This window comes from Cervus canadensis, chromosome 23 (assembly GCF_019320065.1).
Source record: "Cervus canadensis isolate Bull #8, Minnesota chromosome 23, ASM1932006v1, whole genome shotgun sequence".
Lineage (NCBI taxonomy): Eukaryota > Metazoa > Chordata > Mammalia > Artiodactyla > Cervidae > Cervus > Cervus canadensis.
In genome coordinates this window covers 13,140,016-13,156,732 of record NC_057408.1, presented here as the reverse complement: position 1 = coordinate 13,156,732, position 16,717 = coordinate 13,140,016, and the positions used below count along the sequence as shown (strand labels likewise).

At 52.5% G+C, this 16,717-nt stretch overlaps 1 protein-coding gene across 1 annotated transcript; it reads left to right on the top strand.

Moving 5' to 3' along the window:
• The first annotated feature begins 1,901 nt into the window (after positions 1-1,901).
• Positions 1,902-16,552, top strand: LOC122425377. The gene is made up of 6 exons (XM_043443688.1): positions 1,902-2,089; positions 2,422-2,685; positions 9,134-9,193; positions 9,329-9,374; positions 15,083-15,194; positions 15,418-16,552. Exons 1-6 carry the CDS (start codon positions 1,902-1,904, stop codon positions 15,492-15,494), a joined length of 747 nt encoding a protein of 248 aa, XP_043299623.1. The 3' UTR covers positions 15,495-16,552.
• The last annotated feature ends 165 nt before the right edge of the window (positions 16,553-16,717 follow it).

Genomic DNA, 16,717 nt, shown 5'->3' with positions numbered 1-16,717 from the left:
CGGTGAGTAAGGAACTAAGGATGTGAAAAAGCAAATCGCAGGACACTGGCCCCAGATAGCTGAGATACAGATGAAAGGAAGGATTTCAGCAAGCCCAGCCTCTTGCATCTTCTCATATATAGAAAAGCAATACATTCCTTAACCTGAGATATCTGATTTTCCTTAATTAACAATAACCTTTTGATGTTCAGACTACCTGCCCTTCTCTCAGGGTTACTTGAGGTGCTGCCTACTGGGCTTGAAGTTCTAAAAATTACCACACAGCAATGAGGACCTAGTACAGTAAAAAAAAAATATATATATATATATTTTTTTTTTCCTTCTCCAGGGGATCTTCCTATCCCAGGGATGGAACCCAGGTCTCTTATGTCTCCTGCATTGGTAGGTGGATTCTTTATCACTAGCACCACCTCGGAAGCCCATATATATATATATATATATATATATGTATGGAGAAGGGCACGGCAACCCACTCCTGTATTCTTGCCTGGAGAATCCCATGGACAGAGGAGCCTGGGGGGGCTGCTGTCCACAGGGTCGCACAGAGTCGGACACGACTGAAGTGAATTAGCATGCACACACACATGTATATTAAGAAACAATAAAAAGAACGAACTGCCAAAATGTTGGGTACTGAGAATAAACACTGCGAACGATGAGGAAAGGGGAGATGAAGACCCAGCAGCATCCAAAGGGGTTGCAGTAGAATCAGGGGCAGGCTCTCCCTGAAAGACTGGAAAACCAATGTCGGGGGGCTGTGGGAGAGGAGGATGGTCACAGCCACGACACATTCTTTGAGAATGTGTTTTTTAATGATTACAGAATTTTCTGTCTCATGAATAACCACAATTTATTAACCTATCCCTGTAATTTTGTACATTGATGAGGTTGATAATTTTGGCTATTTTAAGTAACACTAAAATGAAAGTCTCTAAAACAGTTTTTGCATGCATCTGATCATCCTTTGAAGAGAGATGACTAGACATGGAATAGTGGGCTGAGAGGCGAACATTTAAAAATATTCTTGACAGTCATTGCCAAGCAGCCTGCTAAAAAAAAATTGCCCACTCACACTTTGTCCAGCTGTGTCTAAGAAGCTCCTGCCATTTTTATTCAGGTTACAAACAAATAAAAAGAAGGCATAAAACTATGTGCGGTCTGACTTTTTTTGGTAAATATGTGAAAATAGATGGAAAATAACTCAAAATGTTAACAGTGCATAACTCTGGGTGATGAGGGTTTATAGGTAATCTGAAGGAAATGGCAACCCACTCCAGTATTCTTGCCCCGGGGAAATCCCATGGACAGAGGAGCCTGGCAGGCTACAGTCTATGAGGTCGCAGAAGAGTTGGATGCCACTTAGCAACGGAATGTTTTTCTTTATTCCTTTCTCTATACATTTCTTAAATAGGATGTGCATTACTTTCAAAACAAAAATTTTTAAGCAGAAAAAGGAATATGACAGAAGGAACACTGCTCAAGTCCAAGAGAATGGTGTTGTCCCGGGCGTCCGTTGGCAGAGTCAGCGGGCACACACCACGCAGCCCTGCTGGGCTTCGGCGGGCCCGTCTCCACCGCCGCCGGTGAGACCCAGCTCAGAGAACCCTGAGAATCACCTGAGCACGTACACACGTCCTTCCCAGAGTCCCAGCCCGGGCTCACTGGGTGTGAACTGGTAAGGGATGGTAGGATAGGGTGCGGCGCCTGCATGGGCGTTTTTAGACAGCGACTCCTGTCCCCTCGTGAGCAGTGTCGGGGCTCGCTCCCCACCGCAGCCTCCGAGGAAGGCCCGGACATGAGCAGTTTCGGGGCTCGCTCCCCACGGCAGCCTCCGAGGAAGGCCCGGACATGAGCAGTTTCGGGGCTCGCTCCCCGCCGCAGCCTCCGAGAAAGGCCCGGACATGAGCAGTCTCGGGGCTCGCTCCCCACCGCAGCCTCTGAGGACGGCCCGCGGGGTGCGGACCGCTCCCGACAGAGCTGCAGCCCCGCTGGGCGGCAGAGCGGGCCGCGCGGCCGTGGAGACACCCTGCGTGCTCCGCGCGTCTCGGCTGCAGGCGGCGCTGAGACTCGGGACCCACGAGCACAGACGGTGACTCAGAACCAGACAAAGCGCGCGTCTCACCGGGGCCGCCGTCTCCCCTGAGCTACAGGTGCCCTGGGGGCCAGAGGGGCGCCTTCGCGGCCGCCCCGGCTCACCCCGTGTGAGGGCCCGGGGTCTGGCTTTTGAGGGGTCTGTGGTGGAGGAGAGGCCTGATGGGGGGTCAGGCGAAGGGAGCCGCGTAGGCCGAGGCCGTGTGTGGCCTCTCGCCGCGGGGCCAATGGGGCGCGGCCACCGCGCGCTGGCCGGGCTCCCGGCCGCCTCTGGAGCCGGGAGACGAGGGCAGTTCCGTCCTCCGCGGGCCCGTCCGGCCGCTTCGGCAGGGAAGGGGCTGGGCCTGCCGGTTCCCTCAGCAACGGGGCCTGGCCCGGCTCCCCGCGCAGGCCCGGCCGGGAAGGGAGAGAGCGGCGGCCTCTCCGGGCCTGTCCTCCTTCGCGGCGGTGGGCGCCCCGGGCGCCTGCTTCCAGCGGGCGGCGCGGCGCCTCGGGCCCTCCCCGGAAGGAGGAGGCCGCAGCCGGACTGGTGGTTTTCGCGCTGAAATGCGGGTGCAGCCGGCCGGCAGGGGGAGGAGGCGTCAGGAGCCTGGGGTGAGCCTTCGCTCCCCAGAGCGCTGCCCCGGTTCCTGGCCTTCCGCCCCCCAGAGCTCGCGCTGGGCGTTTTCTGACCAGCCTGTCGAAACGACTAAGCATCCTTCTCAGCGTTTCTGTTTTCAGGGCTTCTTAATGGCTTCTCCCACCGGACTCTCCTCTGCTGGGGGATCCGCAGGCTTCCGCCCGCCCCCGCGCCACCTCCTCTCCGTTTTGCCGGGTCCTGTCTCCCCAGCTGCCTCATCCGCCTCTGCCCAGGTTGCTTCTCGCCATTTATCTTTTATTTCCTTCACTCACACGCACGCGCACCCCGTTGCAAAGACAAGGGACAAGTCCCGCGCCCCCCCCCCCCCATTCTCTTTCTAGTCTTAGTTTTCTGTCAGGCCTTTAGGGGAGTGGATAAAGCCATCCAGGCTTAGAGACATTGGCAAACTTTGTGAACCAGCGAGGCCATCCGCTTTAGAGAGCTTCTGTCCCTACTGATGTTTAGATGTCTTGGTACTGAACGGTGTGAGCTTTCAGATCTAGAAACGTAGCTGCTACAAAAGGGACCACTTTTCCTGACCACACCCGAGGAGTAAGAAGCTAGTGTATTTCATACACTTCACATTCTCAGAAATACTATTACTATCTTCTGCAGGTACCCCTTGCTGTTTTAAATGACTCCGACAAGGCCGTTTCCTTAGGGACTGTTGTTTCAACCTGGGAAACCTCATGATGTGAAGTGTCACGTTGAGGGGGGCTCTGTCACCCTTTCACAAGGTAGCTTTTTGTTGTTGGAGCATCACCAAGAATACTCAGGATCCATTAGCACGGAGAATGTAAGCCCACATGGAAGCTACTCCGCTGAAGTGAAGTGAAAGTCCCTCAGTCCTGTCCAACTCTTTGCGACCCCATGGAGTATGTAGGTCATGGAATTCTCCAGGCCAGAATGCTGGACTGCCTAGCCTTTCCCTTCTCCAGGGGATCTTCCCAACCCAGGGATCGAACCCAGGTCTCCCTCATTGCAGGCGGATTCTTTACCAGCTGAACCACAGGAGAAGCCCCACACTTCCCTGACCCACACCCAAATAAAAAGATGCCGGTTCGTTTTTCACAGGGAGCCTAGACCAGCCAGCAACTTCTTATACCTGCCAGCACCTCGATCCCCAGCCCACAAAGCCCTTCACTTCCAACTCCTGCAGGTAGGCTTGCTGTGAAGATTAAGACAGTTTATGTGTGCTGAGCATGGAGCTCAGGGCCTGGTGCACAGTGAACAGTAGTCATAGCAATAGTAATATCGCCTTTGACCTTCTGGCCGTGGGAATGAACCTCTGTTATCTCCATGCTTCCCATAAACTAATGCAAGGGTTATTAACCTTGATTCACAGAGATGGACGCTCAGGCAGTTTCAGTAACCAGCCCAGGGTCACCCAGCCAGTTAGACGGTGCCGTCCGGGTTTGAACTCAAAGCACTCAGCATCACACAAGCTCTGTCCCAAGCGTTCGCGGTATCTCTCCAGCGGTCGTGACAGTATTGTAAATGGTTTGCTTAGCCCGAGTCCCCGGAGGTTTGTTCTGTGGAGACAAGTCCATTATGTCAATGCCTTTGAAATCAGCTGGAGGGAGTCCTTCAGTGTGCGGCTTTTAGTGCCTACTGAGCAGGTGGAGAAAGCAGAGCAGTGAACAGGGTGCTTTGCAGCTCGAGGAGGGCTCCTTGTGCCGCCCAGGTTCTCCGGCGAGGCTGGGGTTTAAGGCCTCCGAGGAGAACTGCTTCATACAAAGGCAGAAGAGATGGCTGTTCCCACGCTCTTGTGATTTTCGGGGAAAAGTCAGGTCCCCTACAGCGTATCCTCTAGATCCAGATGGCCTGATGTGAAAGCATCCGAAGAGCCAACATTAAAGAGTTATTCTTCTGAGGTCTCTCCTCTCTCTAGAGTCCTCTTTTCAAAGGAAGATGCCCACAAGCAGGAAAGCACCAGGGTGACCGTCTCCCTGCAGGGCAACGAGCGTCGGCATCCGGGGCTGGAGAGGAAAGGGAGCGCGGCGACAAAGGAGAGAGGCGGGCATCTCGGTGTTCTTCCCAGGCGCCCCGGGAGTATCTTTGATTCGATCTTGGCTTCATGACCTTGGTGGGTTTTCTTGCTGCTCTCTGCTCCTTTTTTGACCAAGAAGGGGAAAGAGGGATGACAGATGAGGGGGTGTGGGCGGAGGGTGGAGGTTAAGGGAGGAGGTGGGCTTCCCTGGTGGCTCAGAGGTAAAGAACCGCCTGCCAATGCAGGGGATGTGGGTTCGATCCCTGGGTTGGGAAGATCCCCTGGAGAAAGAAATGGCAGCCCACTCCAGTATTCTTGCCTGGGAAATCCCATGGACAGAGGAGCCTGGAGGGCTGGAGTCCGTGGGGTCGCAAAAGGGTATCAACTTAACAAGGGAGGGATTGGCTGCCTGGTTGAATGGCGGTGAATGGACACGGGGGAAGTTGTGTCTCACCCTGGCAACCCACTCCAGTATTCTTGCCTGGAGAATCCCATGGACAGAGGAGTCTGGCGGGCTACAGTCCGTGGAGTCTCCAGAGTCGGACACGACTGAGCGACCAAGCCGCCAACACACATGTGTGCACAAATGCCACAGACACACCCCATATGCAGACTCCCACCCTCCCCCGCAGCGTTTAAAGAGAATAATAGTGCCCCCTGGTGGCGATTTACAAATAAGACACCTCTAAACCTCCACTGAGGTTTAAACTTCCCTGGTGGCTCAGATAGTAAAGCGTCTGCCTGCAATGCTGGAGGCCTGGGTTCAATCCCTGGGTCAGGAAGATCTCCTGGAGAAGGAAATGGCAACCCCACTCCAGTATTCTTGCCTGGAAAATCCCGTGGATGGGAGGAACCTGGTAGGCTACAGCCCATGGGGTCGCAGAGTCGGACACGACTGAGCAACTCCACTAAAGCTCCATGGAAGAAGACACATGTTGTGTTACTCTGCACTTAATTTACAAGGGGGACAGTCGAAAGTGCCCCATGGCCCTCTTGTCCTTTTCTTGGAAAATGAGCTGAGCCCTAAACGTCCTTCTGAGAAGAGCTTTGCAGCATTCCTGGGGGTCGTCTGGGTGAGCGGACAATACCTAGAAAACAGCTCCCGAACAGAACACCATGTCCTTGGTATCTTGAGACCCTGGCTTTGTGCTTACTCGGGAAAGAAGCAGCAGGCTTAAGGAATGGGGATCGGTGAAGAAAGTCTTGATTTCAGGAATCAATTCCAGCCACTGTGCATTTTATCTGTAAGCCGCAGCAAGAGCAGAGAACCCTGTACTGATTCAATATCATCAGTTTCTGCTTCTCTGACTTGAGCATGGTCTCTCCAGTAACGGCTCGTCTCCCCTTGATACAATGAAAAGAAACGCCATCCATTTGCCTCACCGAATCCCTACCCTGTAGAGGCACTGTGCCTGCAAGCTGATGACATCAGGGTCAATGCAGACATACCTGTGGGCCTTTGTTTTCCTCTTAGGAACTCAGCCCAGGTCACAAGTGATCTTTGTCTCATCTTTATCTTATCCAAAATCAATAAGATTGTGCATACACTGAGCTTAACTCACTGCCTATACCTCCTAATTGTTCTGTAACAGCAGCTCTGAATGTATCTAATATGTCTGGAACTCCCTGTATGTGTAGGAACTAAAAGCTATTTCTAGGGAGCAACATGAATTTTTAAATGCTTTGGGATTTTAAAAGGACTCATTAAAAGGCATTGGGATTTCCAGCTGTGAGATCTTTTATTTATGTAGGAGTTCAAAGAGTGCTTTGCAAATGCTAGCTTGTGAATCTTCGCAAAATCCCCTAGAAGTGACTGGCCCCCCAAAAAGGGAACACGGATGAACCGTTAATCTGAGTAATATGGCAGTAAAGTCAGGACAGGGCAGGGAACAAGCCGCTCTTAACCCCGCCGCCCACCAAGTCTGGAGCTGTAAAGCTCCCCTGTAAACAACCTGGTTTTGCCTGTAAGTTCTAGGTAAGGGAGACTCTTTATTTGCCCCAAGGTGGGGAAGGAATAAAACTCTAAAATAATTGTGGATGAACTAGGAGCAGGATAATAAGGGAGGAGGGTGGAGGAGGGTTCTTGTTGTCCCTTCTCCTCCCTGACATTTGATTACAGGTGAAATCAGGTGAGAGTGAGAATCAAGAGACACAGAGAGGAGTGATATAAGGGGCACCAGGGGGCTTGCAGGAGGTTTTGGGGGGAGGGTCTGTGTCCTTGCCTTTTCAGCTTCTGTTGGCCGCCTAGGTTCCTTGGCTTGTTGCCCCTTCCTCCACTTTCAAGGAGTACCCCTCCAGTCTGCTTTCATCATCACATGGCCTTTTCCTTTCTTCCCTAGCTCTCCAGATTTGTATGCAGGTCAGGAAGCAACAGTTAGAACTGGACATGGAACAATAGACTGGTTCCAAATAGGAAGAGTATGTCAAGGGTGTATGTCATCACCCTGCTTATTTAACTTATATGCAGAGTACATCATGAGAAATGCTGGGCTGGATGAAGCACGAGCTGGAATCAAGATTGCTGGGAGAAATATCAATAACCTCAGATATGCAGATGACACCACACTTATGGCAGAAAGTGAAGAAGAACGAAAGAGCCTCTTGATGAACATGAAAGAGGAGAGTGAAAAAGTTGGCTTAAAACTCAACATTCAGAAAACTAAGATCATGGCATCTGGTCCCATCACTTCATGGCAAATAGATGGGGAAACAGTGACAGACTTTATTTTGGGGGGCTTCAAAATCACTGCCGATGGTGATTGCAGCCATGAAATTAAAAGACGCTTACTCCTTGGAAGAAAAGTTATGACCAACCTAGACAGCATATTAAAAAGTAAAGACATTACTTTGCCAACAAAGGTCTGTCTAGTCAAGGCTATGGTTTTTCCAGTAGTCATGTGTGGATATGAGAGCTGGACTATAAAGAAAGCTGAGCACCGAAGAATTGATGCTTTTGAACTGTGGTGTTGGAGAAGACTCTGGAGAGTCCCTTGGACTGCAAGGAGATCCAAGCAGTCCATTCTAAAGGAAATCAGTCCTGGGTGTTCATTGGAAGGACTGATGCTGAAGCTGAAACTCCAATACTTTGGCCACCTGATGCGAAGAGCTGACTCATTTGAGAAGACCCTGATGCTGGGCAAGATTGAGGGCAGGAGGAGAAGGGGACGACAGAGGATGAGATGGTTGGATGGCATCACCAACTCAATGGACATAGGTTTGGGTAAACTCCGGGAGTTGGTGATGGACGGGGGGCCTGGTGTGCTTCAGTCCATGGGGTCGCAGAGAGTCGGACACATTGTGCAATTGAACTGAACTGAACTAGCTCTCCCCACATTCCTGCTATAAGAATCCTGGTGATGCTGTTGGCTCACCAGGGTAATGCAGGATCATCTCTCTATCTCAAGGTGGTTAACCCCATTTGCAAAATCCCTCTGCCATTCTCAGGTCCTGGGCACTTGGACACCTCTGGGAGCCATTGTTCTGCTTCCCACACTGAGAAATCAGGGCAGAGAGACTTGGTGATATTTCAAAGAGAAATCTCTATCATATGGAAATCTTTCCATAACATCAGTTTCTCTAAGTCCAAGGACTATGGACTAGTTCACATATGAGTTGCCCTTGCGGTTCTGAAATATGAAGATGGGACCTGTGCTTCTCAACATGTTCCCCACCTTGGGGGCAAGGTCACAGCTGGGGCTCTTCTGAGCTAGGGGTGGTGAGACCCTAAAGTTGTATACATGTCTTCCTCCAGAAAGCAGGGCGAGCCTTTAAAGTCCAGCCTTCCACGGAGTCTTAACCACTGGACTGCCAGGGACATCGCAAGATAAATATTCAAAGGATCAGAGGCAGACACGGCCCCCCGGCAGACAGCAGGCGGGACTTTTATTGTTCCAATTATTTTTTTTAGTAACCAATATCTTTTGAAATGCTTATCTCAAAGTACATTCAAATATCAGCTACTTGTACCTACACATGAAAACAGGCCTTGATTACAAAAGATAATGAACAGATAGCAAAGGGAAAATGGAAAGTGTGTGTTCATAAATGCCTCGGCTACAAACCAATCAACTTCTGGGTACTGAAGGCTGTAGGTTTTGTTCTGTGAGTGTAGCTGGGTGATGAAGAATAAATAGATGTAGGTTGTCACCAGTTAGAGTGGCTGACAGGTCCTTCCATTTCCCGGGTGCCTGTGACAGTCAAGTGGGTGCAGGTTGAGGGGGAAGGTCAGATAGTAAGAGAGGTTCATTAAACTCATTGTTTGCTCAGCTGCCTGGCGCAGGTGAATACTTTCAAACCTTTGTTTTCATCACCTACCACTCGTTTGAAATAAAAGAACCAAAATGTATTAAAGCAAAAACAAATGAAGTACAGGCAAATCAGTTAAGAAAAGCATTTGGTATTTCTTGTTCCACTTTTTCTCTTGGCTCTTTCAGATCAAGACCCACTCGCCAGATGCTCTCAGGCTCAGATCCCTTCAAGAGCTGGCAGCAAAGGCAAGTGTGACAGGGACGAAAGGCCAGGCCTTGGGAGGTCTTCCTGCTGGGGGGGGGGGGGGGGGGGGTGTAAAGCATTCTGGATGTTCTGAGGTGCTTTTGGCAACTTCTTTTTTTTTTCTTTTCTTTTTGCAGTGAGGCCGAAACGGAGGGCACGTGTTGGAAAGAGGTGGTCTGGCTGGTAAGCGTGTGCGTGAATGCCCCTGTTAACGTTTTCTGTGTGCAAATTTATCAATCCAGATGGACAGATTAAGGGCAATTGGAACTGGCGGTGGCTCTGACCTTGTTCAAAGATGGGGAACTCACCCTTCCCCAGGCTTCTCAGCTCCCCTGAGCCAGAATTCCTGCAGTTCTCTCTCAGACACTGCGCTTTAGCCCCTGGCAAGTCAGGCCAAGCTGTGGTCACTAGCCAGTTACCTGGAGCTTGTCTGCAGGGTCCAAATCCACGCTCCACCATTTTCTTCCTCTGTGACCTTGAGCAAGTCCAGCAGTCCCAGAGGCTCCAGTTTCCTCCTCTGTAAAACGGACACAATACTTCCATCCATCACAAAAGCCTGAATGAGAAAAGCAGTTGACATTGTGCCAGGCTCATAGGACCTGCCTAAATACTAGCCCTTATTATTAGGGATTCAAGTTCTGTCTTGCTTAGCTTTGGAGCTCATCAAAGGCCAAATAACCTGAATGCATTTTACTGCTTGAAGTGTTTGCTGTTTTAGTTGCCAAGTCGTGTCTTGCGACCCAATTGACTGTAGCCCGCCAGGCTCCTCTGTCCATGGGATTTTCCAGGCAAGAATATGGGAGTGGGTTGCCATTTCCTTCTCCAGGGTATCTTCCCGATGCAGGGATTGAACCCTTGTCTCCTGCATTGACAGGCAGATTCTTTACCACTGAGCTACCAGGGAAGTCTAAATATTTTGGGGCACAGTTATCACTTCCCATTGACATTCCATTTACATATGGTACAGATTATTTTCAGAGTGATATTTGAGAGGATTTTGAATAACCTTTGGGCTTCCCGTGTGGCTCAGCTGGTAAAGAATCTGCCTGCAATGCGGGAGACCTGGGTTCGGTCCCTGGGTTGGGAAGATCCCCTGGAGAAGGGAAAGGCTACCCACTCCAGTATTCTGGCCTGGAGAATTCCATAGACTGCATAGTCCATGGGGTTGCAAAGAGTCGGACACAAGTGAGCGACTTTCACTTTCTTTCACTTTGAATAACCTTTGGTCCTGTTTCTGAATGTGGGCAGGGATCCCTTTGGGGGTGCTCCCTACTATTCCCAGTTGAGTTGCAGGTTTCGTCCGGCTGCTGTCTGGGGAAGGCTGGGGGCAGATGTGACTCAAGTGGACAGGAAGCCCCCACCCTCGAGGCAGAGGGGTCTGGAAAGTTTGTAGGTGCACCATAGCCTGAGAAACCTCTGGGGCCCACTTTGGAATCCCTCCTTTATTTTCCTCAACAAAAGCAATCTCCAGGTCTCGGCCTTTTACGGGTTCTGTACGTGGAAAATCACAAAACCTAGAGTGGGAACTGTGGTGCACTTGAGGGTACTGAACTCTGCACCTGAGATGGTTTAGACGGTAATTGTCAGGGTCAGGCATATTTCATCCCAGTTACCTGAGTGCTAAGTGGCGGCAGTCGTGTCTGACTCTTGCGACCCCATGGACTGCAGCACCAGAGTCAAGCGGTGCGGGGTCAGGAGGGCCAGTGGCCACTTGCAAGCCTCACCGTGGCTTGGCTGAGTGGCTAACACCGCTGCTCAAGCAGCCTTTCCCGAGGCTCTGGCCTTCCCTCTGCTCTGGGCTGGAGTGGGAAGCAAGCTCCCAGGTTGTAAAAAAACCACCGCGCAGAGCGAAGGACAAACGAGCCTGCGCTGCCCTCTGCTGGGATCCCGGCGCATACCCACCCACTGGAAGGCCTGATGCTGAAGCTGAAGCTCCAATCCTTTGGCCACCTGATGAACTGACTCACTGGAAAAGACCCTGATGCTGGGAAAGATTGAAGGCGGGAGGAGAAGGGACGACAGAGGATGAGATGGTTGAATGGCATCACCGACTTGATGGACATGAGTTTGAGCAAGCTTCGAGAGTTGGTGATGGACAGGGAGGCCTGGAGTGCTGCAGTCCATGGGGTCGCAGAGTCGGACATTACTGAGCGACTGAACTGAACCCATGCAGAACTCAACAAAACACAAGGCAAGGCCTGGTCCAGAGAGCCGGGCAGGCCCTGGAGGACGGTGCAGACCCAGAGTCCTGAAAGGGGGCTCCCAACCCCTTCAGACCCGCTGGCCCCCGCTGCTCGGGCCCAAGCTTCTCAGTGGGGTCCGAGCCCTCCTCTGAGGGTGCAGCCGACACCACCACCAGCGAGCCGCCCCGGCTCTGCCCGCCGGGCCGGGTGAGCATCAGCTGCTCCCCGGCTGGGGAGGGTTAGTCACTCAGTCTGTCCGACTCTTCGACCTCGTGGGCTGTAGCCCGTCTGCTCGTTTGCTTCTCCAGGGGGACCTTCCCCATGAGCTGTTCGTGTGTTTTGGATCCGTTCACAGTTCCGATTAGGTTGAAGTGAGCTGACAGGAGCTTGTGATCAGCGGGGGAAGGTTTGAGTTCATTTCTGTGTGAGAAGGTCGAGGGGACCCCAAGGAGGTGCATGGTTGGGCTGCCAGGAACAGTCCGCAGGGAGGAGTGGGTCAAGGAAGCGAGAGGGAAGGAGCGGTGGGTCATCGGGTGGAGCGGAACGTATGGAGAAGTGGAGAGGACGGAGCTGAGAGAGCGAGACCTGGGGCGAAGACTTGGCTGTGTTGTTCAGGACGGGGGAAAGAACGCATGGTTAAAAATCCTTTCTTAGAAACTTTTTTGGGTCATGCTGTGCGGCTTGTGGGATCTCAGGTCCCCACGAGGGGTTGAAGCCAGGCCATGACGGTCAAGGCGCCAAAGCCGAACCATCGGGCCACCAGGGAACTCCCTGGAGACATACTTCTGTTTTAAATGTTGCGATCCCCTCCGTTCTGCCCTTTCTCTAGAGTGTCTGGGACTGGCGGGGGCGCGCGTCTGTCTTGGGGCCAGGAGGGGGCGCAGGAGACTAACGGCGGCGGGGGAAGCAGCTGCTCGACGGCCCTGCCCGCTCGCCTCTGTGTCCTTCCCAGGCCGCCGGGGCTGGAGTCCGAGGTGGCCTCACCTGTGGGCCGCCATCCTGTGCTGGTTCCTAGGGCTTTCACAACCTGTTTTCACCAGCTTGGCGACATGAAACAACAAGTTTATTGTCTCCCAGTTCTGGAGGCCAGAAACCCAAACTTAGTATCAGTGGGCAGAAAGTAAGGTCTTGGCAGGGCCATTTTCCCGTGGAAGAGTCTAGAGGACACGCCTTCCTGGCCTCCTCACCTTGCAGGGGCTCACCCTCAGCTCGTGGCTGCGCCTGGCATGGCCTCCACGGCGCCTTGTCTTCATTTCTGTCCCTCACGCAGACACCTGCCGCTGGGGCAGGGACCGCCCTCATCCAGGATGATCTCATGTCCAGAGCCTTTTTTTTTTTTTGCCTATTTTATTAAAACCTTTTTTGGCTGCACCACGCGGCTTGCAGGATCTTAGTTCCCCGAGTAGGGATTGAGCCCACGTCCTCAGCAGTGAAAGCAGAGAGTCCTGATTGCTGGACCACCAGGGAATTCCCTCCAGATGCTTAACTTAGTTATATCTGCTATATCTGACCTATTTCCAAATACAGTCTCAGGTTCTGGGGGACTAAGAGATACCTTTGGGGGGGGGTCCTATTCAACCCACTACACCTTTTTTTTCTCTCCAGTTTAATAACCTGGTGGGTGACCCACATTTTATTTTTACTGTATGCCTGCCCATGCTTTTATTGGGTGACTTTATCTAATGCTTAGTACCCCTGAGTATTCGTTGTAAGGACTGATGCTGAAGCTCCAATACTCTGGCCACCTGATGTGAAGAACTGACTCATTGGAAAAGACCCTGATGCTGGGAAAGATTGAGGGCAGAAAGAGAAGGGGACAATAGAGGATGAGATGGTTGGATAGCATCACCGATTCAATGGACATGAGTTTGAGCAAGCTCTGGGAGTTGGACAGGGAGGCCTGGTGTGCTGCAGTCCATGGGGTCGCTAAGAGTCGGCCACGACTGAACCACAGCCAGAACAACGAGCCCTGTGGCAGATGGTACCCAGGAGAAAACTGAGGCTTAACAGATGCGAGGGCTGCAGAGCTGGGCTTTGATCCCAGGGGGGCTGTCCTCTTGAGCCTACGCCTTTTAATTTTACCCTGCTCTTCTTGGTGGGATCACGTCTCTACCAGGAAAGCTGCTGCGGTTAGAAGGATCAGAGTGGCTAAGGAAATCCGCAGTTTTATGGAGGAAGGTGGGGTTGTAGCTTCTCAGCTGAAGCCCTATAGCCCCGGAGCAAGACTCGTCCCCAGCATCCATCACGGAGAGGAAGCAGAACGCGCAGCATGGGGAGCAGGACACCTCTGTCCTCCTGCAGGGCCGCCCGCCCCTCACCAGGTGCCTGGCGTCCTGGACGTCAGGCCCGCGGGCGCCGGCATGGGCACTGCCTCAGGGCGGGGGGCAGCCTTGTCGGGTGGGCAGCTGCTGGCAGCACGCCCGCGGTCACCAGCCAGTGTCGGGGTGGCAGCAGGTGCCCGGGCAGCTCGGTCCACGCCCAGGCACCACGGGTGGAGGCTGAGGGTGGGGGCTCCAAGGAGCCAGCTCTCCCAGCTCCTCCCACGAGTGGCACCCGCATGGTGTGCCCGGGCCCTGCGCCGAGGAAGCTGGCCGAGCCTAGGGAGGGCTGGGCGATGGGGGCCCGACGGCTTCCTCCCGGCTCCTGACTGGTCACCCACAAGGGCAGCAGCGGCCTGAGGTGGCCCTGCACGCAGATGCCGGGCGCGTGGTGGACTCGTCTGGGGTCGGCCGAGCCTGTTGGTGCCTGTGCCTCAGGCACGGGGGTCTCTCTGAAGCCCTCCGCCCGGGCTGGTTTGAGAATCGGGGGCTCTGGAGACCCCCAGGGAGCTGAGCCCGGGCTCAGCGTCGACCTCGGGCACGCTCACGTTCTCCGGACCAGACGTGAAACCTGGGGGTCTGGGTCCCGCAAGGGCCCTTCCGTCCCCTCATGGCCCCGCAGTCCTCCTTGGGGCTGCAGCTTCTGGGCCGAGGTCTCGGGAGCCCGGCCCCAGGCTCACTGGGGCCCCGAGACCTGAGGCACGTGGTCAGAAAGCTAGCTCCCAGGCAGCCCTGGCAACCCTAGCCACGCCCCTTTGAAGAGACATTTCGGAGGCCGGCTGCCCCCCATGGCCCGGCCGGGAACAGGCCTCTGTCCCCTCAGCGGTCATCGACAGGAGGCTGGCCACACAGCTCAGGTGAGCAGGACACCGTGAACATCTTCCTTCTCCTTCCTCACTGCATTCTGTGGGGACACTCGTCTCAGCCTTCGGATAAATCAGCGCTGATGTCGCTCCATCATTACAGTTGCTGCTGCCCCGGCCCGCGCCCTGGTCACCTGTGTTGGTGACATCTGCCAACGAGGGTCCAGGGCATAACCAAGGGGAAAGCTTGTCCTGAGGGTCACTTTAAGACATGGACACTTCATGGGTCAGGCCTGAGATGTGTGGAGTCAGCAGACAGTGGCTAGGATGGCTCTCAAACCAGTAAGGCCAGCCTCAGGCCGACTGGGGTTCTGACTGCTAAAGAAGACCCTCCGACAGGAAGGATGCTGGCAGCAGACACGGCTGTTGAAGGGACTCTGGGCTTGAAGCATCCAGCTCGCTGGCAACGTTGGTTAATGAGATGGGTGTCTGGGTCAGTTCAGCCTGGATCCTGGATTCATCAGCATCTCCATCAGCATTTCCCCTGGTTCCTAACATGCTTACAATCTCTTCACCCATCCCCACAGGCCTGCTTCCGGGGAGGGCTCACCTGGCCTTCCCCAACAAGCATAGTTCATCTTCCCGGTGGGAATGCCGCTGCGGGCCCTGAAACCAGGCTACTTCCCGGGACCACAGAGAATCGGGGGCTCTGGAGACCCCCAGGGTCAGGTGACCCCAAAGTGTAAAATCCAGTTTTAATTCGTTGTTAACCGGCTATACCCCAATACAAGATAAAAAAGTTAAACAAAGTATGTTAATGGTAGCTTTTCTCTTTATGAACAGGATCCTCACTCATGATTCTGTGTGAATTTGCCAGTTTACTTACTTATGGTTTGTTTATAATCCCCAAATCAATACTTGCAGCCCGTCGATGACCATTCACGGATGTGTGCAGACTGGTGGTGCGCTGATCTCCCCGACGTACGTGTTCTCAGCTGAGGAGAAATGAGACAGTGCCCTGCCTTCTTGCTTCAGCTCTCCTGCAGACGTGACCTCTGAAGGCAGGGGAAGACAGTGCAGGGTGAGCTCTGCCTCTGGGGCCCGCCGGGCGGGTCTGGATCCCGACACTGGCCCGTTAGCTGGGGGGCCTCAGCCAAGTCACTTAATACTTCTGAACCTCATTTTTTTAATACAGCAAAACAAATCTACCAGGATAAATTGTTTTTAGGAGTTAAGGTTATAGTCTATTTGAGATATGTATATGTGTAAAACACACACACTCCCCCTAGGAGCAGTCTCTCTGTATTCGCTAATTTAGTATTCATAGCAACACTGTAGAATATTACTACTGTGAATAACAATATAATTTATATATGACTTGTTAAACCAATCTGCATTCCTGGGATAAACCTCACTTGCTCATGGTGTGTGGCCCTTTTTATACGTTGCTAGACTTAGTTTGCTAGTCTTTTGATGATTTTGTGTCTATAGTCATAATAGCTATTGCTCCACAGTTTTCCTGTGATGTTTCTGGTTTTGTATTACAGTATGCTTTTGAACTGTTATGTTGGAGAAGACTCTTGAGAGTCCCTTGGACAGCAAGGAGATCAAACCAGTGAATCCTAAAGGAAATAAACTTCTAACATTCTTTGGAAGGACTCATGTTGAAGCTGAAGCTCCAATATGCTGGCCACCTGATGCAAACAGCCAACTCATTGGAAAGGATCCTGATGATGGGAAAGATTGAAGGCAGGAGGAGAAGGGGATGACAGAGGACAAGATTGTTGGATGGCATCACCGACTCAATGGACATGAGTTTAAACAAACTCCGGGAGATGGTGAAGGACAGGGAAGCCCGGTGTGCTGCTGTCCATGGGGTCGCAAACAGTCTTCCCTCCTCTTCTACTTTTGGAAGTTTACAAAGGATTGGTGCTCCTTCTTTAAATGTCTGTAGAATAGAGCAGTGAAGACATCTAGGCCTGCAATTTTCTTTGGGGATGTCTTAAAATTACTAATTCAACCTTTTATTTTTACTGCCAGCTGCTTTTTAAACTTCCTTTTTGTAGAACCAAAGGTGATTATCTCCTAACACCAGTAAAATTCAATGAGAAAATACATGTTATCAAGGAAGTCAGGTCCAGGGTTTGTAAGATTCAGGTAAACAGCTACCAAGATTATCCAGTAGCAATATTATCCTGCTGCCTAAAGCTTTACCAGAGACA

What these genes read in the sequence shown, in the direction of transcription:
- LOC122425377 (XM_043443688.1), top strand. Translation starts at nt 1,902, where the DNA reads ATGAGCAGTCTCGGGGCTCGCTCCCCACCGCAGCCTCTGAGGACGGCC. An exon ending in TTCAAGAGCTGGCAGCAAAG is followed by an intron (nt 9,194 to 9,328) that starts GCAAGTGTGACA and finishes TTCTTTTTGCAG; the next exon opens with TGAGGCCGAAACGGAGGGCA. An exon ending in ACTTCCCGGGACCACAGAGA is followed by an intron (nt 15,195 to 15,417) that starts ATCGGGGGCTCT and finishes ATCAATACTTGC; the next exon opens with AGCCCGTCGATGACCATTCA.